General features: G+C 35.3%; 2 protein-coding genes and 1 long non-coding RNA gene across 24 annotated transcripts; 1 reads left to right on the top strand and 2 right to left on the bottom strand.

Moving 5' to 3' along the window:
• Positions 1 to 3,404: 3,404 nt before the first annotated feature.
• LOC118480466 lies at positions 3,405 to 10,815 on the bottom strand. The gene is made up of 2 exons (XR_004862842.1): positions 8,966 to 10,815; positions 3,405 to 8,845 (listed from the first exon to the last, which is right to left on the bottom strand). It is a non-coding gene; the product is annotated as an uncharacterized LOC118480466 (long non-coding RNA).
• A 295-nt stretch (positions 10,816 to 11,110) lies between these two features.
• On the bottom strand, positions 11,111 to 13,843 carry LOC118480465. Its single transcript, XM_035975332.1, has 7 exons — positions 13,683 to 13,843; positions 12,763 to 12,901; positions 12,104 to 12,371; positions 11,951 to 12,035; positions 11,724 to 11,848; positions 11,577 to 11,658; positions 11,111 to 11,500 (listed from the first exon to the last, which is right to left on the bottom strand). The coding sequence occupies exons 2-7, from the start codon at positions 12,889 to 12,891 to the stop codon at positions 11,386 to 11,388; spliced, it is 804 nt and encodes a 267-aa protein (XP_035831225.1). The 5' UTR covers positions 12,892 to 12,901; positions 13,683 to 13,843; the 3' UTR covers positions 11,111 to 11,385.
• Positions 13,844 to 20,034: 6,191 nt separating this feature from the next.
• LOC110868756 lies at positions 20,035 to 25,570 on the top strand. Of its 22 annotated transcripts, none has more exons than XR_002552727.2 (12): positions 20,041 to 20,684; positions 20,914 to 20,969; positions 21,201 to 21,290; positions 21,400 to 21,445; positions 21,530 to 21,585; positions 21,707 to 21,799; positions 21,877 to 22,007; positions 22,800 to 22,863; positions 22,954 to 23,020; positions 23,855 to 23,954; positions 24,333 to 24,382; positions 24,519 to 25,570. XR_002552727.2 is itself a non-coding variant. In XM_022118009.2 (8 exons), the coding sequence occupies exons 1-6, from the start codon at positions 20,575 to 20,577 to the stop codon at positions 21,932 to 21,934; spliced, it is 402 nt and encodes a 133-aa protein (XP_021973701.1). In that variant the 5' UTR covers positions 20,035 to 20,574; the 3' UTR covers positions 21,935 to 21,985; positions 22,954 to 23,020; positions 23,310 to 23,482. The 22 variants fall into 22 exon arrangements, 2 of the variants coding, with proteins under 2 accessions (XP_021973701.1, XP_021973700.1); XR_002552721.2 differs by having other exon boundaries at positions 20,042 to 20,684; positions 21,530 to 21,594; XR_002552730.2 differs by lacking the exon at positions 21,530 to 21,585 and having other exon boundaries at positions 20,043 to 20,684; positions 24,589 to 24,648; positions 25,268 to 25,570.
• The last annotated feature ends 486 nt before the right edge of the window (positions 25,571 to 26,056 follow it).

Raw genomic sequence — 26,056 nt, 5'->3', positions numbered from 1 at the left:
AGTCTAATAAATGACTTGTTTATCTTTCACATGCACCCAAGAAGTCAGCCGCCAAAGCTCCTCCTAAAATCCAAATTGCCGCCTCCACATGCTGATGATCTTGACTATTGTTCCATGTGATGATACTTGTGTTCCTTCACAATTAATACTGTTGACCATTGTTAGTGATATTCTTGTGAAAAGTTACTCCCTCAAAAAGCCACATCCATCATGAATTAATGTTCAAGCCAATTAATTCCTCATAACCACGTTTGCATGTCACCATAGTTTATGATTAGAATGATATTGGTGATTAATTAAAATCCCAAAAATCATCCACCAAATTCGTCCAAGTCTTTTAAGCCCCTTACTTCACCGAATTACGCGCGGTTTACCTGCAAACATATGAACACTCGCAGTAATCCAATTCCAATCATATAATCATATAAAACAAGCTAAAACATGTAAAATCAACACATAAACACCCATGTCTCACACTCTCCATCAAGGTAGTGTTTTTACCATCATGTGATCTCGTCTATAGTAATAATTCATGTCTTAGTCAATTTTAGGTAATTCCTTAATTTATTGCATTAAAATTGTTAAACCCCCCCCCCCTCAAAACTTAAAAACAATTAAATCAAGTTAGTGTAGATAAGTAATCGAGTCTAGTATACGTTTTCAATAGAGTCTCGTGGGTTTGATATCTGGACTTAGTTTAGTTATCCTAGTTTCGATCGGTTCACTTGACGGCCAGTAGTTTAGTTTTTAGAGAGTCTAGAGTATTACTTAGTGTCTAGTTTAGGGTCAACTTAATTAATATTCGTTAAACTACTAGAAGCACATTAGAAATCGTCAACAATTAACCGTAAACTAATCGCAAACACAGTATGCGACCTAACTAGCATTCATACACGACAGACCATCACAAAAATGCAAGTGGAACTATGAAGAGGTCTAAAGTAGTATTAAGCATGCATAAACATCTGAATTTATGCACAAAATAACTTACTAAAGTATTAACCCATCAATTCTTTACCAAAATCATTCAAAAACCAATCATCAATGAATAGTCATCTCAAAACCTAGGTAGTTACAAAGTTTTAGTCCATAGTCATGTCTGGAAACAAAGGAAAACAAAAAAAAATCAATAAGCTGAATGTTAACACCCGAGAGATCTCGATCGAGAATATTAAAACCTTGACCTCTAGCGTTCCGTGTTGCCAATTTCTCCCTTCGCAGTTGCTGATTCATCCAAACTCACGATTATGTTGAGCAAAACTCGTTATTAGGTTATAGCATGTCGAATTGGGCCTTAAAAAGATTTTCAGCGAACATTGGAGTTGTCTCATGTCGCGTGGCACGATAGTATTAAAAACACGTGTTGTGCTTTTGTCGCTTCGCGTCATGTGAAAATAGAGGCTAAACCCTGTCGCGTAGTGCGACAGGTGTACATTTCACCATTTTTTATTTCTTTCACTTCCAATCATCTGCGATTCGTCCGGAAGCTCTGTTTTCTTCATTTTCACCCATTTTTAGTTCCATTCACTCTGAACACCTGCAAAACACAAACGACTAAGTTCAATGTGAAATTCCACACAAAACGATACAAAAACTCTTTGGAAAGTATACAAACTATACATTGGAAATAGATGTGATTTGCAATATATCAGTAACCAAGAAAAATATATGGGGTAGTAGTTTTTGTGGATTAATGTAAGGGAAACAAATATATCTAAAGGGAAGAAGATGTGAGTATGATATATTATTATTAAATACTTTGATGAAGCGTATGCCATTTTTTTGGAAATGTAAGCAAGCATATTAAGAAAATAGACGTCACATGAAGCGTTATAAACCAATACTCATGAGGAAAATGAGCTTGAAAGGGGAAGGTACACGTAACTTTGTTAGCAGTGTGAATCATGCATTCAGATTTACCATTTTGCTAGGGTGTGAGGGAAAGAGAAACGAAATCGCATGACGATGTTGACAAACAGTTTGGGGAAGGATGTGTTGTCAAATCCCTCTAGAACGATTTGATTATGCAATTAAATAGGACATTAACATAAGCACGAATACATTAAACATAGATACGTCATTTGATTTCTTTTTTTTTCATAAATGGTAACCCAAGGAAAATTAGATAAGCAATATAAATAGAGACATAGTATTGAATGCCCCTATACTTAGGAGGCATCCATATGCCAAAATGAACAAAGGCAAAAAAAAAAAAGACTTAACAATAAGAAAAAGTTGAACATGTTTTATTTAGTTGACACACATGGAATAATATAGGGGTCTAACGTTTAAGATATGAAACAAGGATGTTGGATTAGTGGGATGGCAAGACCATATTACTGAGTTGCCTTAGTGATTGATGATAAAAGGAATAACTTAGGGATGATGGGTAACAAGGGAAGTAATATGAACATGAAACATGTAATGCTATCACATATAAGGAGCGGTTAACAAATTTGGAGTCTTTAATGGAAAACGGAGATATTTAAAATCGTTACAACATCCTTTTTGGTGGTGAAACTACAAAAAAAAAGGATTATTAATTTGGTTGGAAGTGACAAGATAACTACTATGGTAGACATGGTGTATATGTGACTCGTGTAGGTAAAAGTTAATATTGAAGATTCATCACCATTCTTGTACTAAAATAAGACTGAAGGTTATGTGTGTCCAATGTGAGATAGTAGTACCAATATTCATGCACCACTTCAAGTTGGTTGTTAACCAATCCATCTTACATCCACTATTTGGTCTTCACCAAGAGCTTGCCATGACTAAGAAGTTATATCTAAGTAGGTATAGATCACCTTTATAAATTTTCTTTCTAATGTGGTAGAGATCACCAATCTTCTCAACATTCTTACTTCGGTAGGGATAACAACTCCATACTAATCAAGGTAGTGATTACCTTTACAAGCTTCCCTCTATTAATGATAATATTTATAGTCCCAAATTACTCTTAACAATGTGTTAGTGGAAGTAAGGGGTGAACCACAAAGAGTTTGTGGTTTGCGTATGGATGCGATTGATTGTAAAAGAGTGTCACTTTTATGAAGCCTGCTATGGTTTAATTTGAATATTTGTTTGATTGAAAGAGATGTCGGATTACACCGACGAATTTATTTTAACTAATTAACTACAAAAAACTAGAATGATTGCACGGAAACTTGATTAAAAGATTTTACACAATAATGGAGAACAAGATTCACACCCGGTTCGACAATTGTAGGACCTAGGGTTACTATACGTTTTAACTTGGTTTAGATGAATTAGTTCATTAACGGTTTTAGAATCATAAGACTTAGATGCCAATTGCTATCAACGTTCAAGACGGACCGCAATGCACTTCGTTACCTCGGACAAGTAAATCTTATCACAAGACAAGGCATAATTATGCATATTCATTTCACGAAGTCAAAATTTCATAACTCACTCGACAATTCGTAAATTCAATACAAACGTAAGACAATTATCTAATGATTCAAATGCAATTCAAATTGTCACAAACCAAATATTAAACAAGTAGCAAACCCTAGAAAATCCTTACAAAAGTATACACCAGGGTGAAACCCACGAGAATTAGCCACTCATGATGAACTGAACACGATCAATGGATGATGAGTTCTTGATCTTGAACATCTTCTTGAAGCTTTGATGGTGATGGTGATGATGGTTAGGGTTTGGGATAAATGATGGAGGTGAGTGGATGATTGGTGAGATGATGGTAGGCTAGGGTTAGGGTCGAAGGTTGCAATTCGGATGATTGGATGGATTGGAATGGATTGGGAATAATAGTGATGATGATTCTTGGCTCCAATATGTGTATTCAAACTAGAGAACTCGTAACTCCTTTGAAAAGACCCAAAAAATGAATTATAACTCGTCAAAGATTGCGAAACACCAAAAATTCCCGTTGGGCACCAGGGGCAGGTGTCGTCGGCGCCTTGTCAAAACTTGGGTTTCCTACTGATGCCTTATGTTGCTGCCTACGCCATTTTTAACGACACATGTGTGTTGTTAACGACACAGGTGTGTTGGCGACGACCATGGGGCGTCGCCGCCTCCCCCCTGTAGGGTGCACTTTCCTGTTTTCTCATATTTCCTGTCTCCGGTTGATCCCGTTCGCTCCCGGTGCTCCGTATAGCTTCCGAATAGCTCCTTAAACTCTGTTAGACCTGCAAAACACAATTCCAATCAAAAGTAGGCTATTCGAAACTAAAAGCTATGTAAAAACATAAACTTAAACATATTAGAACACTGGTATTCGATCACGCATCACATCCCCACACTTGTCTTTTGCTTGCCCTCAAGCAAATCTGTTTTTCACTTTCACGTGGGTCAAACAAGAGATACATTTCCCATTCTCGAGATTCAAGTTAAGGTCTAAGGTCATGCCCGGTTCATAATTTTCACAATTTTTGAAATATTTAGCGGTAAATGATTAATCACATAAAAATGGTTATCCAACATTAATTTCCCTTGAAACTAATATATCATACACATCCTTCACAATGTTCTCTCCACTCGGTTTAAAAAGTTAGCTAATTATGATGTATTAGAATGTTTCAAATGATCACTCAAACCGATTAGAACACGTACCCGCATAAGCTTGCAACTCAATCATTCTCTACCACCAAACACAAATACTAAGCACAAGTCAAAAGGTCTTTAAGGGTTGTAACGGGGCTAGTTTAAAGGTGTGGAATAGGATATTTTGAAAGTTGCCAAGGTGATGAAAATTTTATTTTTATTACAAAGACTACTAAACAAACTAACTATGTATTAGTGGAAACGATATTATATTTATATTGATTTGATTTGAGTGATTTAGTTTCCTTCTGTGAAGGAATGTCGGTTGTAACTTTGGTTATATAAGGGTCATTGATATTCTCAAACAAAGGAATAAAAACAGTTCATTTCATATTTCTTCATGGTAATCAGAGCAAAACCTAAACCCTAGTTTTTTTTTCTTTTCTTTGTTTTGACGCCAGCCACCATGGGTGATGAGGCCGAAAACTCCACCAAATCCGATGAAAACTCCAAAACCTTTCCTGAAAAACAAACCTTACATCCAGCCTACTCCGTCACTAATCTCAATACTAAGATACGTACCCTTGACGGCAAGAAAGTTACATATTCGTCATGGGTCAAGTTATTCAAACTCCATGTCCGTGCATACAAAGTTCTTCATCATATTGATGGAAGCAACCCACCGGCCGAATCAGATCCATCGTACAGTGCGTGGTCCGAACTCGATGCATTGATCCTTCAATGGATTTACAGCACACTCTCTGACGACGTCCTTGCTCGGGTTCTTGACACCGACATCACGGCCCGATCGGCGTGGGTTAAAATACAAGACATTTTCATCAATAACAAACATGCTCGTGCTGCCACGTTAGAACAAAAATTCAACAACACAACCCTTTCGTCTCAAGCCTCGTTTGACGACTACTGTCAAACTTTGAAAGACATCGCCGGCCAACTTGGTGACGTTGACCAGCCTGTCACCGACAGCCGTCTCGTCATCCAGATGGTTCGTGGACTACCGGCAGAGTACGACACCATTGGGGCCATTATCAATCAAAGTTGCCCGTCATGGGATGATGCCAGGGGAATGATTGAAGCAGAACAAGAACAAGAACGTCAATCGGCCAGAACCAGTTCAAATCGCGACCATGTCCTCCTCTCACAGGCACAACCGGGTAACTACAACAACAACTTCTCTGACTCGGCTCGCTCGCCGTATCCCAACGGGTACAGGGGGAGAAATTATGACCCGGTAAAAGCGGCTAGAGGACGTGGTCAACAGTCTCGTGGTGGACGGACTTCCACGAGGGGTGGACGGTCAAATGGGTCTACCGGGCACTCACCTTGGGGACAGAGTTCAGCCCAACAACAGCACCCATTGATGGCCCAAACACCTTACACCCCTAACCCGCCTACTCAAGCCCAATATCCACATCAGTGGAACCCGCCACCCACACCCTACCTCGTACTCGAAAGCCTTATCGGACCATAACTGGCTTCGTGCCATGAACGATGAATTTAGTGCATTACAGGTTAATAACACTTGGGAGTTGGTTCCAAAACCCCTTGAGTATCCGATCATTCGCTCGATGTGGTTGTTTCGCCACAAATTTAAAGCAGATGGCACATTGGATAGGTATAAAGCGCGCCTTGTATGTAACGGGAAGTCGCAAACAGTCGGCATTGATTGCACCGAAACATTTAGTCCGGTTGTTAAACTGGCTACTATTCGCACTGTCCTATCATTAGCTGTTTCACGGTCATGGCCAATACATCAATTGGATGTAAAAAATGCATTTCTACACGGCAACCTTCAAGAGACGGTATACATGTATCAACCACCCGGTTTTAGCGACCCTGCATATCCGAATCATGTTTGTCGTTTACGAAAATCACTTTATGGGCTCAAGCAAGCACCCCGAGCTTGGTATACTCGGTTCTCTACGTTCCTACATTCCTTAGGGTTCCATAGCAGTTTGTGTGATTCATCACTGTTTATTTACCAACGTGGCGAACAACTAGCATATCTCCTACTCTATGTTGACGATATTGTTCTTACCGCAAATAATCAAAGTCTACTCAGACAACTCCTCACCAGTTTATCCACTGAGTTTGCTATGTCCGACATGGGGCCACTTCATCATTTTCTTGGCATTACAGTAACTCGAGATCATAACTCCTTAATTCTTGGTCAATCACAATACGCCCGAGACATCCTTCATCGGGCAAACATGACAGCTTGCAAGCCTTGTCACACACCTGTTGATACAAACTCTAAACTTACTGCTACTGAAGGGGATCTTCTTCCTGACGGAAATTTATATCGTAGTCTTGCCGGTGCGTTGCAGTACCTTACTATCACTCGGCCCGACATCTCTTATGCCATCCAACAAATTTGCCTGTTCATGCACGCCCCAAGGGAACCTCATTTCGCCTTCCTTAAAAGAGTCTTACGATACATCCATGGCACTATAGATCTTGGTCTTCGCTTATCAGCTTCCCCAAATCATTCGTTGACTGCTTATTCTGACGCTGACTGGGGCGGGTGCCCGGATACTCGCCGATCCACATCCGGATACTACATCTTTCTTGGAGATAATCTTATCTCTTGGTCATCCAAACGACAGCCGACCATTCCGAGATCAAGTGCCGAGGCTGAATACAGAGGGGTGGCCAATGCGGTGGCAGAAGCAACATGGGTTCGCAATCTGCTTCTTGAATTAAAGGTTCCAGTTCAAAAGGCTACTATAGTCTACTGTGATAACGTCTCTGCAATTTACCTATCCGGTAACCCCGTGCAACATCAACGTACTAAACACGTGGAAATGGATATCCACTTCGTGCGTGAAAAGGTGCAGATTGGTCATATTCGGGTCCTACACGTGCCGTCTTCTGCTCAATATGCTGACATCTTTACTAAAGGCCTTCCGCGATATTTATTTGAATCATTCAGATCCAGCTTGAACGTCTCAGTTTACCCACGTTCCAACTGAGGGGGAATATTAGTGGAAACGATATTATATTTATATTGATTTGATTTGAGTGATTTAGTTTCCTTCTTTGAAGGAATGTCGGTTGTAACTTTGGTTATATAAGGGTCATTGATATTCTCAAACAAAGGAATAAAAACAGTTCATTTCATATTTCTTCACTATGAACATCAAACTACAAGGCAACATTTTCGCCTTTTATTCAACAAACTAACAATGCATCTTTTTGTGCTTTTTCACCACAATTTTCTGCTATTTTTCATGATCTTTTTTTGAATATAAACAAAACTATACAAAACAAACTAGTCCTAAAATTGAATTTTCATCACACGGATTAAAAAAAAAAAGGTTTAACGGTCAAAGGCTAGATGGGTTGGTCAAACGAAAGGTTTAGGCTCAAATTTGGCGACTAAGGGATTGATTTTGGGTGAGGATAAGATAAATGGTGTAAAAAGAAAAAGTTTACCTAATGCCTTAATCATTCTCGTGCTCGTATTCGGTCTATGGTCTCAAACGCATCAAAAGTTGCAAGTTCTACAATGCGTTACTAATGGCACACTCAAACAAGAAATATATATCTATAATGTGTAAAAGTGGCTTAAAATCTCACGTAAAAGCGTATGATATGTGATATGCAAAATACATCAGTTTCTTAAAATTCTCAAATAATCACCCGCTAAATACCCGTCATGTTAACAATTCGAACTTGACCATGACAATAGACCAAATGGGTTATGCCATCCCTTATTAACATAGCTACTTGTGCTTTTTAGATTGCTTGAAAAAATACATTTTGAAATTTTTCCCTCATCCCCACACTTGAGGTCAACATTGTCCTCAATGTGTAAGAATGTGGCTTTTAAATAGAATAAGGGATGTGACACGACCAACTTCCCAAATTTCACTTCGGCCAATAATGTACACAATACAATCCACTTATTAAGCTAACTACTAATCAAAGCTAAAAAGAAACATATGCACCTGGTTGTCGCTTGTTCCTCATGTGCTCCTTATTCTTTAATGAAAATGGTCGTCCGCGTGAACATAGTGTACCTACAAGTCTTAATCCTCGTGTAGAAGCAAGCTTCTCATAACCATCAAAACTTATTAGTTAACCATTTTTTACCATTTTTAATAAAGAACTTACCAAGTCATATTTTTATTTAACTTTGATTTTTCTTGTGGAAAATAAATTTACAACAACAACAAACCTAACTCACTTTCGTAGGAATCACGGCGTCATTTAGCATATGCACGCAAGCCCTTTAAACCTCCCGATAGCTCGGGGGACGAGGAGGTCTCGTGAGGTTATATAGGGAACACACCTACAAAGTTCATTTAACTAATAAACAAAATGCAAGCTAATATTATACTAAATAAAGACACTAAAAACAAAATGAAATAAGAGGAAATAACTAAAAATTATACAACAACAAAAAGCATACCTCACCCTTATCTCTGATATCTTTCATTCAGATCCACTGGCGGGTATGGCTGGTAGGGGTAATCGGTTAGGGCCGACATCATCTTGTGAAAATCATCAAGGGGCCCTTGTTCCCCTTCGGCTGGTTGCTAAAACTATATTGGGAGAAAGTTAGATGCGACTCCTTGGGGCCATCCAGGAGCCGGTTGAGAAGATCCAGTCGGGACGGGAAGATCTTCATATCTGGTCCACGGGGTAAATTGCTGAAAAGGTCGCCCCGCCTCATAATCCCTTTGATAGCGCTCCTGGTCATGAAGAATATGGACGTTATTAACTGCCATTTGTTGGGCTATGCCCATCGTCCTCCAACGCCTGTCTTCCAGCTGGTTCTACTCAACCGCATGCGTTCTTGTTCTTCCTCCCAGGCCTGCCGACGAGACAACTCCTGCACATGGTGGAGTTCTTGTTGTTCCCAGTGGGATTGCTGCATAGCCCATCACTCCTGTTGCTGAGTTCTCCATTCTTCCTCAGCCTTTAACCTTCTCTCCTTCTCTCCTCTCTCTCTCTCTCCCTTGCGTCTCCCATAACCGTGGACACGTTGTCATAAATATCTTGTTGTCCAAGGTTATAGCTCTCATAGGCTACCCTCCGCCTATTCACCATAAACTGTGCCACATTTTTTGATGCTTCATTCTGGCGCCTCGCAAACCTTTACCTTCCGGGCCTTTGCCCCGCTTCTTCTTCCGCTTCTTCTTCTTCATTCCCTTCTTCCATATCTTCATCATCACTACCTTGCTCGGGATACACATATTGGATCCCCAAGTCCTGATCTACAACTTTATATCCTTGACCAACCGCCTCCACATAAATATGTGACCCGTTCCTCATTTTCGTAAAATCAAAGTCATCAATGGGTTTGACCATCCAAAGTGAATTCTCGAGCAAACGGTTTTGTTGCACGATCACGGCACCGATTAAGTGGACATATGAAATCATTTTTCGCTTAAAATAGTTCCGAGTATCCCAAATATTCATCATGGTGATATGCCGCCATGATTATTTCGTCTCCCCATACAGAAGTGAATGAAGCACCCGAAGATCCCAAACCCGAAACTTTCCTCGATCTCCTAATCCGACCATAACATTCTCTAGCAAAATGTCCTACAAGATCTTGCCTTCAACCGATAAATGAATCCAGTTGTACCCGCCAGTTGTGTAATTTGGCAAAGTTAACTCAATAAGGTTAACCGGATCCGCTTGAACCAGATGTGAATGCCAGATAAACCCTTTGGGTCGCGTCTTCACAACCAATCTGTAACTGCCTTCAGATAAACCCTTTGGGTCGCGTCTTCACACCAATCAAGCACGCGTTCCCACCCTAATCTCTCAAATTTCTGTGTAATTCTGATTTGTCAGAATTCTTCAGAATTTACCAATCACTCACAGACATAATCCTTGTCTATTGTACTCTTTATTTGCGCCATTTTGTACCTCCACTACTTAACCTCTCTTTGTTTATGGTTGAAACAATGCAATGACTTGCTTTGGTCTTCTTCTCATCGAGCCCCAAAATTTGCATCATTATATCGGGACCAATCCCAATCCTGACGGAATAATCTATCCTCGATGTCCAGTAGGCTGCACGGTTGCTGCCACTTCACCGGTACACCACCGGATGAAGAAGTTCCCTCATCAAAGGTCTTGGTTCTCTTACGGCCGGCCATCACTGCAAAACACAACAACAAAACAGTCAATACATTCTCCTAACATCAAACCAACTCAAACTTAAGCATAAGTTACAATGTTGAACTTCAATTAACTTTTAGATGTAAACTAGCCAATTTTAAACTTCCAAAGTAGGATATTTTATTCATCTAAACATCAATTTTTCATAGTAAATACTAAGTTCATAATATTTTAACAATGTTCAACCCATACTCATGCTTAGACATATGAACAAGTGGGTGTAATCACATCCCCACACTTGTTCAATGTTCAATCTTAACCATATTGCATCTTTACACAAGAACCAAGCTAACATATCACCATTATATCATAAACAACCTACTTTTAAACAATTAAGTTTTAAATTTCGAAAGAAATTAACATACCATATGATAATCATGCTCAAATTTAAGTAAAGTTCATACCTTTAATGTTATAGAAAAAGAGAAACTAGTAAAAGATGAAAATCAAGCAACTTGAAGAACACCCTTCAAAACCCGAAATTTACAGCTCAAAAGTCTTGCAAACGAGCAAAATTTGATGAAAACTATTATGGTGGTTTTGTAGCTCTCAAAAAACTACACAAAGTAGGCTCAAGAATCATTCGATTTGGTGAAAGATTGAAGAAGTTATGAGTGGAAGAAGAATTAGGGTTCTTGGACGTGAGTTTGGAGAATATGAAGTGAAGATTAGAGTTGTGAATGTGAAGAAGTCTGATTATTTTGGGTTTAATGAAGTTGTGGATGAGGTTGGGTCAAATACATCCTCTGAAGACATGATCGATGTTGAAGTAGATGGGTATGTTCTTGAGCGATCTCTAATAATTCCAAACCTAATAATATAGTATTACACATATTATAAAGCATTATTAAGTAATAAAAATATATTAGGTTAATGTATGTTTATACCTAGTAATGACATTCTCAAGATCTTCTATATCTGGATTGATGACAATAGTAGTTGCGTTGGTATATCCCAATTGAAGTGTTCCTGATATTACAGTGTATGTTTATGCAAAAGTGATGGTAGATGAATGGTCAAAATTTTATGTATACCTTTATACTCCGTGACTTTCATTGATGTCATAGCTATTATCACGGGTTGAGGCTTTTGTAAAGCATCTTCTCTGTCAAAGGAAAATGCAATTTGCTCCCATAAGGTGGCCTCAATAAAGTTCCCGCTGCAAAGACATATTGATATTAGAAAACAGAGAGTTTAGTAAAGTAGGATATTTGTAAGGATATGTGATACTATTTTCGTATGACCAAAATTCTATGTATACCTTTGATCTTGAAGATTGATTTTTAATAGCTTGTTGCCTGCCATATTAAGGATAGGTGATACTCGGTCCATACGACCAATGTAATCTACAAAAAAAAATGTGGTTAATCAAAGGAATTATTTTGATAATGAAAGCTAATGTAATAATAGATACCTGTTAGCAAAAGATGGTTGTCGATGAGGGGCTTTAAACGATCGTAGTTGACAAAGTTGAAGTAATGGTAGGGGATGGTGTCGTCATCAAATTGCGAAAAGGACGTTCGTAGACCAAGTCTGATACATTTTGTATGGGGTACAACATTCATGGACGATCTTGTAGTGTCTGATAGGTAATCAGTGATAGTGTAGCAAGAATGTAGTGTTATACGTGACTCAAAATGGGATTGATGATGTAGATCGGCTATTGCTTCTATTGCATCTCCCTAATTTAAAAAAACAGTTCAACTTGTATGAAAAACAATAGCATTAATAGTAGTAAAATAAAGGGTAAATTACTTTTTGAGTCCCTGTGTTTTAGTGGTTTTAACTAGTTGAGTCTAAAAGCAAAAAAAGTTTAACGACCCGAGTCCCTATAAGCATTTTTATTAACCATTTGAGTCCTTTTGGGTCCAAATTTTAGCCTGTTGAGTCCAATTTTTTGGACTCAAATCGTTATAAAATGAACAAAATTGGACTCAAAAAGTTATAAAATAAATAGCTAGGGACTCAGGGCGTTAAACTTTTTGATTTTGAACTCAAGTGGTTAAAACCACTAAAACACAGGGACTCAAAAAGTAATTTACTCTAAATTAAAATATATGACACAGAGCTTACATGGTTAACTACAAAAAGATAGCAAAGCTCTTGTCTACTTTCGTACGGTATCCACTTTCTTATTACTCTTATTTGAAGGGGCTTTGCATTATCATGTGGTCTAATCGCTGATATCTCAACGAATGGCATGTTGACTGTCCTGTAATGCAAAGATAAAATGAGTTAATGATGATTAAACTTAATCGACAAAGAAATGACACATCTGTATGCAAACTTAATCGCAAAACCAAATTTAATAAATGAGATCCAATTGTAAATCAACACAAAGAATGAAGTTAAAAAACTAAAGAAACATCCACGTAAGGAAAAATATCAAAATCGCATTCTATAAAACAGAGTAAAGGCCTTTAATTTCCCAATCTTTTTCAAAGGACACATAGATCATGTTATATTGTTTAAAACTATTAAAGTTACACATAATGATCTTAATAGTTCTGGTATAAAAATCACTTTACGATTTTGATTGTATGTGGCCAAATGCATGTCAATTAACTTAAAAAACACGAAACCTAAAGACTAAAAACAAATATGATCAAACCAAAACGATCTAATCAATCATCAAATCTATTAATCTATAATACAAACACATTAACACAGTGATTAGAATTATCAGTAGAAATCACACTTACAGTAGAAACTAAAAAACCCAATCGCAAATTATGTGTCTAGGCATCAGCATAGTATACGACTTCGATTCAAATAACAATATTTAGAGCGTTTAGTAATTGATCTTTACACATAAGTATTTAAACCAAAAGAAACCTTGTGTTCAAAGGAGAAATAATAGAAGATAAATATGAAGTGAGAGTTGTAGAGCAAAGACCACACAATTGATGGATAACATGATACATATATCCTGTTTAGGAAACAATACGGGGAAAAGTACAACCATGAAATCAACAAAAGCAAGAAACATGTACCTTGAAGGGTGAATAGATGTTCTTGAATGAATAGCGGGTGAGACTGTGAAGAAGAAGATGGAGAAAATGAGATTGAAGAAATTGAGAAGAGAACGGTTGTTGAGAATAAATGGGATTGAAAAAACTATGGGAGACACCACCGGTGAAGGAATAGTCGTGCCCCTTCAAAACACCCCTTATAAATAATAACCGGCGGTGGGATTTTGTACGCCATCATCTTCTCTCTATAGGAAACTAATCTCCTTTTAGTATTCTACCCTCACATTATATTATGAGTTAGTTACATAAATGGGTCCTGTGGTTTATACCTAATTTCGCCTTTGGGTACTAACTTTTTATTTTAACAGATTTAGGTTCTATGGTTTCAATTTTGTAACACCTTTGGGTACTAACACCAAAATTAGTTAATTAATGACTAAAATACCCTTGCATTTTTTTAAATTTATCAATGTAACACATTTGGGTACTAACACCTAATTTTATTTAAGTTTAAATCAATTTTATAAAATCTACTTATTTTTTTATTTTCATATTTTTGTTATATCTCTTAATTAACATAAAGTCTATTTATTTTTTTATTTTCATATTTTTATTAAATTTCTTATTTAACGTAAAATCTACTTGTTACACCAGTATTTTTTTAAATAGATTTTTTAAATAAAATCTACTAGCTATATAGTTTTATGTAAATTAAATTTCTTACTAATTTAAAATAATGTAAACCTTACTCGTTTTGAATTTTGGATATATATGATGGATAATAATAATAATAATAATAATAATAATAATAATAATAATAATAATAATAAATATCTTTCATGTAAAAAAAAATTAAGCCATTTTTAACTCGTTTTTTTGTTCATTTACATTTTACTATTTTAGAAAGATATTTAATTTACATAAAATCTACTAGTTGCACCAGTAAAATCTACTAGCTATATAGTTTTATGTAAATTAAATATCTATTTTACAAAAAAAAAAAACGAGTTAAAAAAAGGCTTAAATTTTTTTAGTTTTATCTAAAATACCTAGCTATATAGTTTTATCTAAAATACCTAGCTATATAGGTTTATGTAAATTAAATACTTTCTAAAATAGTAAAATGTAAATGAACAAAAAAACGAGTTAAAAAAAGGCTTAAATTTTTTACATGAAAGATATTTATTATTATCAATCATTTCAATCCAAAATTGAAAACGAAAATTTAATTTACATAAAACTATATAGCTAGTAGATTTTATTTAAAAAATCTATTTAAAAAATACTGGTGTAACAAGTAGATTTTATGTTAAATAAGAAATTTAATAAAAATATGAAAATAAAAAAAATAAATAGAGTTTATGTTAATTAAGAGATATAATAAAATAATAAAATAATGAAAATAAAAAAAATAAATAGATTTTGTAAAATTGATTTAAACTTAAATAAAATTAGGTGTTAGTACCCAAATGTGTTACATTGATAAACTTAAAAAAATGCAAGGGTATTTTAGTCATTAGTTAACCAATTTTGGTGTTAGTACCCAAAGGTGTTACAAAATTGAAACCATAGAACCTAAACATGTTAAAAAAATAAGTTAGTACCCAAAGGCGAAATTATGTATAAACCACAGGACTCATTTGTGTAATTAACTCTTATATTATATTGTAGATATATAAAATCCAATATATCATTCATACCGTCACATCTGTTATTTTAAAAGGGTTATTTAATTAATTTAATTTTAAATTTTAATTAATACACCATTGCCGTTATCAACGCATCCCATCGTCACGTGGATTCAGAAATTGTGAAAAGGTTATTCAATTAATTTTAGATTAAAAGTGTTAACTAATTCGAAGGTATTATTCAAAGGGTGTGTATATTGAGACATGTTGGTTTGGGAGGTAAATGGTAATATTTAAGGGTGAAGGGGGTGCACACCTAATAGGTGAGTGCCCTCTCTTACGCCAAACCAATCCCCGTGTGCCACGTCAACTCCCCTCTTAAACTCCCCTAACACCCCCATTTGATGGCGCCACTCCCCTATTAGGTGAATTGGTTTTTTTTTAAAAAAAAAAAAAAAAAAAAAAAGAAAATACCTGATTGGACAGCTGCCTTCTCTCTCCTCCCTCTCTCTCGGTGAGCCGCCACCGGTTCCCCACCATCTCTCCTCCCCGATTTCCTCTCCCGAAGGGCTGGCGGAGCTTTGCCGATCGGGATCTCACCTCCCCGATGAGCTTCACCGAATACGCCCCGAGTGCCCTAAGGGGTGTGTATATTGGGATATGTTGGTTTGGGTTATGTGTTTATTAAGGCAAGGGTATTAGTTAAGAGTGTGATGTAAAGAGACATAACTTTTGAGTTACCATAAGGTACCCCAAGTTACTTTTTGTAGGGTTATATATAATTATTACTCAATAACGTGTCTTAACATGCATCGATTAGTTATGATTTTTCAATATGCGTGATTATCGTTTTTCAACATGTGTGATTAGGGTTTTGAGTTTTATAACGTGCGTAATTTCATATCGTACACTCGTATTTCAGTGTATATATACATACACATCAAATTTATGATTATTATAATTTATATATGTATGAAGTGGTATGATATAAAGTGGACCTTCCGTCCAAAGCGGTCGTTCGTACCTTTATTTGGACATGGCCCAGTAAGATCAAGAGTCCATTATGATAGCGTTTTATAAGAGAGGGTCTTCACCTCAATAGTGAATCTCGTTGTATATAGAAAGTAATTGAACTTTTGCTTAAACAAACATAGCAATTGAACATGTTCGTCGGATAATCAATCAAAATTATTATATCGACTATTTGGGCTTTTGGGTTTGGGCTACATTGGCATCCCCGTATAGATTTAACCTTTATATAAATATATCTGAAAATCCAAAAAGTGGCCGGACACTGTAACCACGCTTAGATCTTGTTAATAACACGAAGAACCGAACCTGCAAGATCAACTCAATTAGATTATAATATCATTGTAATTTTACATTTAAAATTCTTATTAAACTCGTAGTCTTTTATATCTTCTGATAAAAAGAGGCATGTCTATATTCATTGACATAAACTTTAAACATGTAACAATGTTAAGTTGGCTATATATTTCTTATTCATCGTTATTAATTATAATTTGCATGTTCAGCAAGTTATACTCACCAGTACTCGATAAAAATTTCATACAAAATTGGATTGTTTAAAGAACAAATATATATATACAATAAGACCATAGGTAATGGTTAATGCCCACTAAGGGGCATTTTTCACCACATCATCATCATAATGCCCTTTTAAAAAAGGTGTAATGGTTAATGCCCATTTCATTTATTACTTTCCATTATTTTTCTTCTCTTTGGGCATTATTATAGAAATGCCCCTCACTCTTCATGCCCCTATAATGCCCATGAGTAATGGTGTAAGGACATTATCAAAATCTTTCATACCCTTATAAAGCCCCATTACATATGGTCTAAAGGTAAGTGTAGTCCTTTCAAAAATTGATTTCTTCTTTCTTTTTCTTTTTTTCACTTTCTAAATTTGTATTTAACATTAAATTTTTATATGTAATTTATAATATCTAATATTTAGTAAAATCCGAATATACAGTTTTATTTAGATTTTTTTTTCTAGAATTTGATATAAGAATTATTGAAAATTGATAGGTTGGTCAGGTTAGGATAGGAATAGGATACGAGAAACCCGTCACCATTAGTTCCGTTTTTCCGGCAAGATCTGGTGAGGTTTAGGTTTTAATCTTTTAGGTGAGGTCAGATGTTGCACTAGTCGGTGATAATTCTATGCGAGGAAGAAAGGATAGTTCCAGCGGCATTTGGGGAATTTCATGTTTTGAGAGTGTTAATGTGGTTATCGTAAAGCTAGTAAACAGGTAACTGAAATTTCGATTTTTTCAAAAAAAATCTAGAATTCATAGTATGTTTAATTGAAAGCAGGAATCAAGAATGTAACTTATAATAGTCGGTTACCAAACTTAGAATACAAATAAACCATGTGTGTCATTATTATATATATCAATTTACATCGATGGTTTGCGTCAGGGATGTGTCTCCTTCTTAACTTTAGCCACCTAACTTTTCAAAGTTTCATTTTCGCCCTCTCCTCGGTTTCACTTTTGCATATTTCTTCTACAGTCACATGGGTTTATAGTTCTGAGATATTAAGGGTTAAAATAAGCAATCCCAAAATACAAATTACAGTATTTATTATCTTTGGAGAGGGATCTGAAGGATATCCTGGTTGGTATTGTTGGCGATTTGTGGTGGTGTTGTTTGCTCCGAGAGAGAGATAGAGCTACGTTGTTTAACTGTTAGGTTTCGGCGGTGGTTGCCGGTTATCCACATTTAATCTCGCCAGAAATTGTACAGAGCCCACCATCCACCACCTTAACTACTACGGCGGCTTGAGTGGGTGAAATGGTAAGCTCTTCAAGAGAAGAGAGAGAGTGGTTGCAGTTAGGGTGAGGTCATGAGGGTGGCGTTTGTGTCTGGTTTTTTTTTTTTTTATATAGAAAGAAAGACAACGGTGGTGTGGTACTTTGGTGGTAGAAGTGAAGGTGCTTGAGAAAGTGGTTTCTGTAGAGATTTATTGGATTTGTTTTATGGTTCGGCAGTTTTCAATTAATAATTAGTAGAATAAAGCAAAATATTGGTGAGGAGTGACTACCAGCTATGAGTTGCCATCTCTATAATGCTTTGTTTTTTGTTTATTTTTATTGGAAGGTTATTTAGATTTGGTGTAGACACCAAAAGTTGAAAGAGAAAATTGTAATACTCCATTTAATCCAATATAATTCGAAACGATTTTCAGATTAATTTTGATGATGCGTTGAAAGGCTATAAATGCTTGAGCATGGTATCCATATATACTTTATTTATATAACTTTATTAAATTAACACAAGTAGATTCAATTACCGACTTTACATCGAGATAGTTGGTAAACGGGCAACAAGCTGCGCCGCTACCCCTTTTTGAGGTATGCTAACATCTAACCCATACTTTATTTATATAACTTTATTAAAATAGGCATGCTACTAACAATAATATTTTCAAAAACTTATATGAATTTCAAACGTTAAACAAATTGTTTAAAGTTACTTTTAAGACTTATTATGTTAGAAAAATAATTTAAATAAAGGATACTTACATACGTATAAATAGATTTAACTATAACACATAAATAGTTTTAACTATAACACGTAGAACAATCATGACGAACTCAACCGCTTATGGGTGAACAACATTGCTGCTAGTACTGTATTGGTGTTTCCTTTGATGTTTTTTGGCAAGCGAAACTAATAATGTCCAAACTCTTGCTGCGATGCGTGGGAAAAACAACCACATTTCCGCCGCGAAGCGCGAGGGAAAATCTAGTTATATATAAAAAGAACAAGTCCTTAGCTACAATAAACTTTCAAATCTTTTGTTTTGACCACAACGGTTTTATGTTTTTTAATGTGAGCACCATAGCTTTTCTTTCTTTGGGTTTTGACTTTGGCCACCAAACTTTGGATGGTGGTCATTGACCACAAAGGTTTTATGTTTTTGAATGTGACCACCATACCTTTTCTTTCTTTGGGTTTTGACTATGGCCACCAAACTTTGGATGGTGGTCAAACATAGTCAATTTAGTTTTGTCTTTTAGTGAAATGGTACCTTTGAGATTCAAATTATCACTGAACATGTCCTATGATTGACTTTCAAACCTTTTGTTTTGGCCACAAAGGTTTTATGTTTTTGAATGTGACCATCACCGGTTTTCTTTCTCTGGGTTTTGACTTTGGTGAGCAAATTTAGTTTGGCTTTTTTTGTCTTTTAGTGAAATGGTACCCTTGAGTTTTAAATTTATCACTTTTACCCTTTTTTTCATAATATCTTTTTTGACTCTCTTAACTTTCTAATACGTGTCGATATAATTTCAAATTCGTCTATGTTTTATGTCACGTGAGTCACTTAAATTCATGGTGTTTTTTCGCTTTTTACCGGTTTGGATCCGAACGTTGCAACGTAGCAAGGTCAATTCTCGTTCGTATAATTAACCTAAATAAAAGCCATTCAAAAAATCAAAATTAAGGAGACGAAGTTTTTAGGCCAAATTACCACATTTTTAACAAAGAAAAAAAGTCCAATCTTCTATAATTTTAAAAGATGAGGCTGAATTGAATTTTGTATAAGACAATAATCTATATATCTATTTACATTAATAAATGAGATGATTTGAGCTATTTGTCATTGAATGGTGAAGCAATTTTGTTTATGTGGCATCCATTGGTTGAGGAGAGTGTGATTTTAGGAGGGAATTCATTCTCAAAGCTCAATACACAAAGAAGTATACATTGGACGCGGGATCCGTTTTGATTTCGGGTTATCTTATACCCGTTCATTCGGATCTATATAAAAGGCACTACCCTGTAATTCAGACCACTTTCTTTCCTATTCCCTCTAAACCCTAGTTGACAAGTTCATCGTATTCTTCGTTCTTCTTTGCCGATCTAAAGATGAAGATGAGCATCAGTCTTGATGTAAACTCCATGGCGTCCAGGCATGTTTCCTTCCTGAATCTTGAATTTGATGTTTTTATTTTTTTGAATCTAATTTCGTTTTTCTTGAATAAACACTATGTTTCGAGCAAAAAAAAAATACCTGTAAAAGATGTAACCATCATGTAAAAGATCGACCATCAGCTAATCTTGATTTTGGTTATTCAGTCAGATCCCTTATAACCTTTCATCTCAATAGTTCTCATTCTCACTTTCCCCTTTTTAGCAAACCCTGACCGAAACCATTGTTGTATCCTCTTTTTGAGAGAAGTTATTCCAATTAATCGAAGCAATGGTATGTTTCTTTGGATTTGATTTGTTTGTTTTATAATTCTAATCACATGAATTGCTTTTTTGTTTCCTTCTCAGATCCAATAATCACATTCTACAGCAAACAAGAAAGAGATAGATCGCATTCAGTTGCAAATCCGTCTTCGATGATGGCGCTGATGTATGTTTTATCCCTAATTTCTGTTACATTTCATTATTAATTTGTGTGAGTTTATTGTTGATAGTTTATGTTGTGTGTTGAATTAGGGTTATTTGTTGGATGCACATGTTTATGCTTTTGTAGACTTCTAACAATGTCTGAAATTGAAATAAAGTTTAGTGTTGGCCTTTATTTTTTATTTTTGTTTGTGGGTATTTTTTTAATTTTGTGGTTTTTTTGTTATTAGCAGGTGACAAATGATTTTGTCGTTGGATAGCTCCAGTTTGTTTGTTTGCTGGATAATTGGTTAGTGGCGAACCGTTATGTTATTTTATGATTGATTCATAACTTTCATTCAGTTGATTTGGTTTACATTTTTTGGCTTCATTTTTATTGGTGTTAACTTCTTAGCAGTCTAATTGGCTATGAGGCCTTTTATGGGGTTTTTTGAACATGGTCTTAATCATAAGCCCTTTTATTATATTCTTTAATCTGAGGTAATTTTGGGGTGTTTTGTTTACTAATATTTGATTTTAGTTTATGTGCAAGGTCACCATTAGAGCCTGGACCTACAACAACCTTGCCAGATAGAAAGTTGTTGGTGTTCATTCTTGATAGGCTTCAAAAGTGTGTCATTTTTGTTTTTGCTTTTATGAATAGATCGAATACATCTTATTTGTTGTATTGTTTCTTGATACATAGAGCTTTATTTATGGTTATTTAAACTCTTATGCAGGAAGGATACTCATGCTGTTTTATCTGAACCTGTCAATCTGACTGAGGTGCGTTGTTTTGATAGTTTACAAGTGTCATTCGTTGTTTTTATTTAGATTTTTATGTATCTGAAGAGGTTTATTTTTATGCAGCCCATGTACTATGTGTTTTAGAATCGCCACTCTTCTTTCGATTCTTGATTATAAATGTAGAATTGGTTTGTAGTTCATGACTTCTTTAAGAATAACATAAGCATGTTCATTCAATTCAATTGTTCTATCGTTGAATTAATTTAGTTTTTGTATTTCTATCTTATGCATTTGTTAAAGACATGAGAAAAGGATTTGGACAACCCGACCCGGTTCGTTTCGAGCAAAAAAATTACCTCTAAAAGATGTAACCATCATGCAGTCATCCCGCAGGTACCTTAATGACTTGAATTTAGAACCTTTAAATGAAAATGATGAGTTTCACTCAAATCCAATTTTTGTTACTGGAGGCTCAAGAAAAAAAAGATTTATCAAGGAATTCTGCGCGCGAATATAAAGCGTCAATGATGGTGTTTTGAAGACCAAGGCGCCGCCTCCGGCGATGGCGTTAGATTTACGGTGATGCTCCGGCTGACTTTTGGTTAGTCCCCTCTTCACTTGCATGTTCCATTTGTTGTTAGATCAGTTTCTGCAGTCATGATTGCAACTGTTTCCGGTCGTTATAGTTTCCCAACAACGGCTCAATTAAATATTTACTAAAAGTTTTATGTGTTTAGATAGTGTTGATTATTAATATGAGGTGATAAGGCACGACCTGTGTTGGCATTCATTGCCTCAAACTTGCAACAAGTATAGGAGAAAATCAACTCTACAATAGGTATACTGTTTGGTTTATCACCACATATATTTACAAAAGTTTTATGTGAGTTGATATGTTTTTGATGTTTGAAGTTGTAAGAAAATTCTTACTGTGAACCAGACCTACCCAAGACATATAGCATTTCATAATATTTTATTTATTTAACATTATATCTACTTCTAAAGGTAGCATATTTAGATCACCTTCAAAATATCATCCACAGTGGCGGATCTTGCCCATTGAACATACAAGGGCCGAAAGACACGGGCACTAAAAAAAACTCGGACAAGCCCGAGCCAAACATAGTATATATAAAAAATTTCGATCGAAATGCGGAAAATTAGCACTACGGCCGAAAAACTTACCCGGGCTATGGCCCTGCCACGGCTCTACTAAGAACCGCCCCTAATCATCCACCTGTCCCATGAAGCACACAGGTCAAATGCAAAACAAAGCTAAAAAACACTTTATAAACCAGTGATTTTCTTTTTTCCTTTTGGTCATACCTAATTCAATTTATAATTAATTAATTGTGTTATATTTGATTAATCATTCCAACATTGATTTGAGTAGAGCCCTAAAATGTGTCAAACATGGAACATGCCTACATTGGGTTGAACAAAGCAGTGGCTATAAAGTATGTGTGTTTTACAATCTGCAGCATGTTTTTCTCTTTGTATATTACTTCAAAGTAACTTAACTAACATTCATACCTTTTATTATGTAGAGGATTAGTTGTCACACCTTTTATCATCCTTGGAAATACCTTCGTTGTTGCACTTAGCAATCACCAGGTATACCTCATTTGTTATTTTTTCCATTTTAAATTAGGTTCAATTTTCTTTATAAAAAAAAAAATAGGTTCAATTTTAGAGTAAATTGTTTTTGAAAATTTTTAGAGTTGTGTATTCCAAGTGGTATCTCACGTGATATTTAAAAGTTACTTTTTAATATAGATTATAAAATAATCGTTATTTCTATCTTTTAAATAATCTATTACAAAATAAATTTCACATAAGCATTCTTAGAACATGTAGCTACTGTACATATAGAAATTTATAGGTGCTACAATTTTAATATCAGGTATATTTAGAGGGTTATGCTTCGCTTGCGGTATGCTCATGTAATGCATATATGTGTGGGCGCTCGGGGGCAAAAGTGAAAGTGCTCTAATTTTAACGTTGTTTTACTAATTTCGTGAAAATAACGTTAAAAGAGGGGATGGTTAATCATGCATCATGTGGTGGCGCTGATAGCCGAAAGACAAGGGGTACATGCACTAATCGGCGTTTGTCTCAGTTGCTGAGTGTTATGTGCCTTATGTCCAAGGCTTGATACAAAACTACTATCGAGTCGGGGGTCTCACTGGAAGCAGCCTCTCTATTCCTACGGGGTAGAGGTAAGACGGTCTACATCTTAACCTCCTCAGTCCCTACCTTAGCTTTGCTATTGGTGGGATATACTTAGTATGATGATGATGATGATGATGATGATGATGATGATTAAAGAAGCCTAAGCTCAACAAGGGTCAATCAAACAATGGCCTGATTTCATTGTGCTTCTCATTGCTCTTACTTATTGTTGTAAATATGGTTCTACTGATGTTAAAATTGTTTTGCGTTAAACAGGTTATGGTGAAGCTGTAAATAATTTGGGAAAGTGGAAACCAGCCAAGGCCCACACAAATGACTTCTTTAACCATTCTTCTTACAATTAGGGATTTCCCAGGTTTGTATACAATATTATGTTCGCAATTCCCTGCATCCTAATAAAGTCCACATTTTGACTCTCTGGTGACCCTAAAGTGTTTGGTTTACTTTTTCTCAAAACTATTTTAGCAAGTCATTAAAACTTTAAAAGAGTAGGTAAAAGGAGATTGGGTCATATTGTCATACTTTTGAATGGAAGACCCATAAAGTCTATTTTTATGCATATTTCAAGGTTTTGATAAATATTTCAGCAATAGTGTTTTATAATCATAATTCTTTGTTTAATAAAGTGCGAGGTGTATTGAGACGTTTTGGTCCAAAAAAGACAATGTGCGTGAATAATCAAGCAACCCTTTTGATTAAAATTAATACTAACAATTGTTTCTTACATTTTTAGGGATTGAATATGAATCAAGGAGACATTATTACCGCCAGATAGATCTAAAGGTATGAGTTCATTTAACATTTAAGTGTATTACATTTATGATAACAGTTGTGGACAAATAACTGTTACTATTACTGTTGAATATGTTTATGATTGTTAATTGGATTTGTATGTGATATATTTGATTTTATGTGTTAGGTTATTGGTGTGTAAGGTGTGGTTTTAGGTTATTAGTGGTTGAATAATGGTTGTTATTGATGTGCTAAAGTTATATGATGTGCTATAAGGATTGGAACTGATGCAAGACACACGTGAAAGATAAATGAAAGTAAGACTGTTTCTTCTGAAACTTCAATATTTTTAGAATTATTTTAATAATGACATGTTTGAAATTCTTTTTTTTTTTTTTTTTTTTGAGATTGATTTTCATGTTTTAATGGGGATACTGTTTATTTAAGTTTGTTTGATGATAGGTAATTAGTTTTAAAATTAAAACCTAAGAAAAGGCCTAAGTTGTGTGATAGAAACCTCACCACTTCAAATCATAATGGGTTGAATCTGTTTGGGCCGAATTGGAGGAGCCCAGAACGTGGATCTGAAATTTTAAAGGATTTGACAAATAATCCAACTAACCCAGTCAATTAGAAGTTAGCAACATGGGAAACCGTATTAGTGGGGAGGGTTGTTATATGGGTAATCAGTTAGACATGGGTTTATTTAATAAACTTTGTTAGATTAGGGTGGCGATGTTTTATTATCAAATTAGGGTTCTTTCCTAAACATTGGAGATCAAGCCTATATTGACGCTAATTGTAATCGTTCTTTCACAATCAAAGATTTCAATTTCCGATTTTTATCACTGTGTTCTTTAAAAATCAACTTTTAATTTTAATTGTATATGTGATGGTTTATTAAATCTATGGGTCGGCGGATCGACAACCGCAAAGGCGGCGCTGTTACACTCATGAAGAAGCTTCTCAAAGAACATCTATTCCCAATCTGCCCTTTGACTATTAATTCTGAGTGTGTCTCGAAACTGAAGGAGGAGATGCAAAGTAATTCATTTGAAAAAACGATACGAGTCAGCTCTGATATTGTTTGGACCATCTCAAATATTTTCAAGTTTTATGTGATCCAATTAATCATTGGTATAAAGGTCTTTTTATTTTTTTCTTTATATTGTTATCTTTTTAGTAAATGATGAAATCAAGTATAGGCTTTAAATTTATAATATGTTATAGTTAATTGGAGTTGCGGTCTCAAATTTTTTGTTTTGTAAGTGATGTATTTAAGTGTAATACCTGACATAACAACTTCATTTAAGAACAAATTTCGCAACAAGGTTATGTTTATGTTTATCATATGAGATGTTTATACATTATACATTTTTGCCGATTTATATACTGTCGGACTAAACTCAGTTATGGTTTTGGCGCACTTTAAATTTGTCATCGGATAATGGTCACCGTCTCTCTCTCTCTCTCTCTGTGGTAATTTTTTTCTCCATGGTTTGTATAAACTTTGTTAAAAATTAGTTTTATTCAAGATAATAGCGTGATGAACCAAGTTAAGTAGATACTGAGATCGCTATCGGTATTGTTATAATCGGAACCTATATCGGTATTCGTTTTTTTATTAGTATTGTTATTGTTATTTCATTTATACATTTATGATTAGTTTAAATTAAATTTTCCTGCCCGGGAAGTTCCCGGGTTATAACCTATCCTTTATATATA

The sequence above is a fragment of the Helianthus annuus genome, chromosome 7 (assembly GCF_002127325.2).
Source record: "Helianthus annuus cultivar XRQ/B chromosome 7, HanXRQr2.0-SUNRISE, whole genome shotgun sequence".
In the NCBI taxonomy this organism is placed as follows: domain Eukaryota; kingdom Viridiplantae; phylum Streptophyta; class Magnoliopsida; order Asterales; family Asteraceae; genus Helianthus; species Helianthus annuus.
The sequence above is the reverse complement of the archived record's forward strand: the minus strand, read 5'-3'. Positions and strand labels throughout refer to the sequence as shown.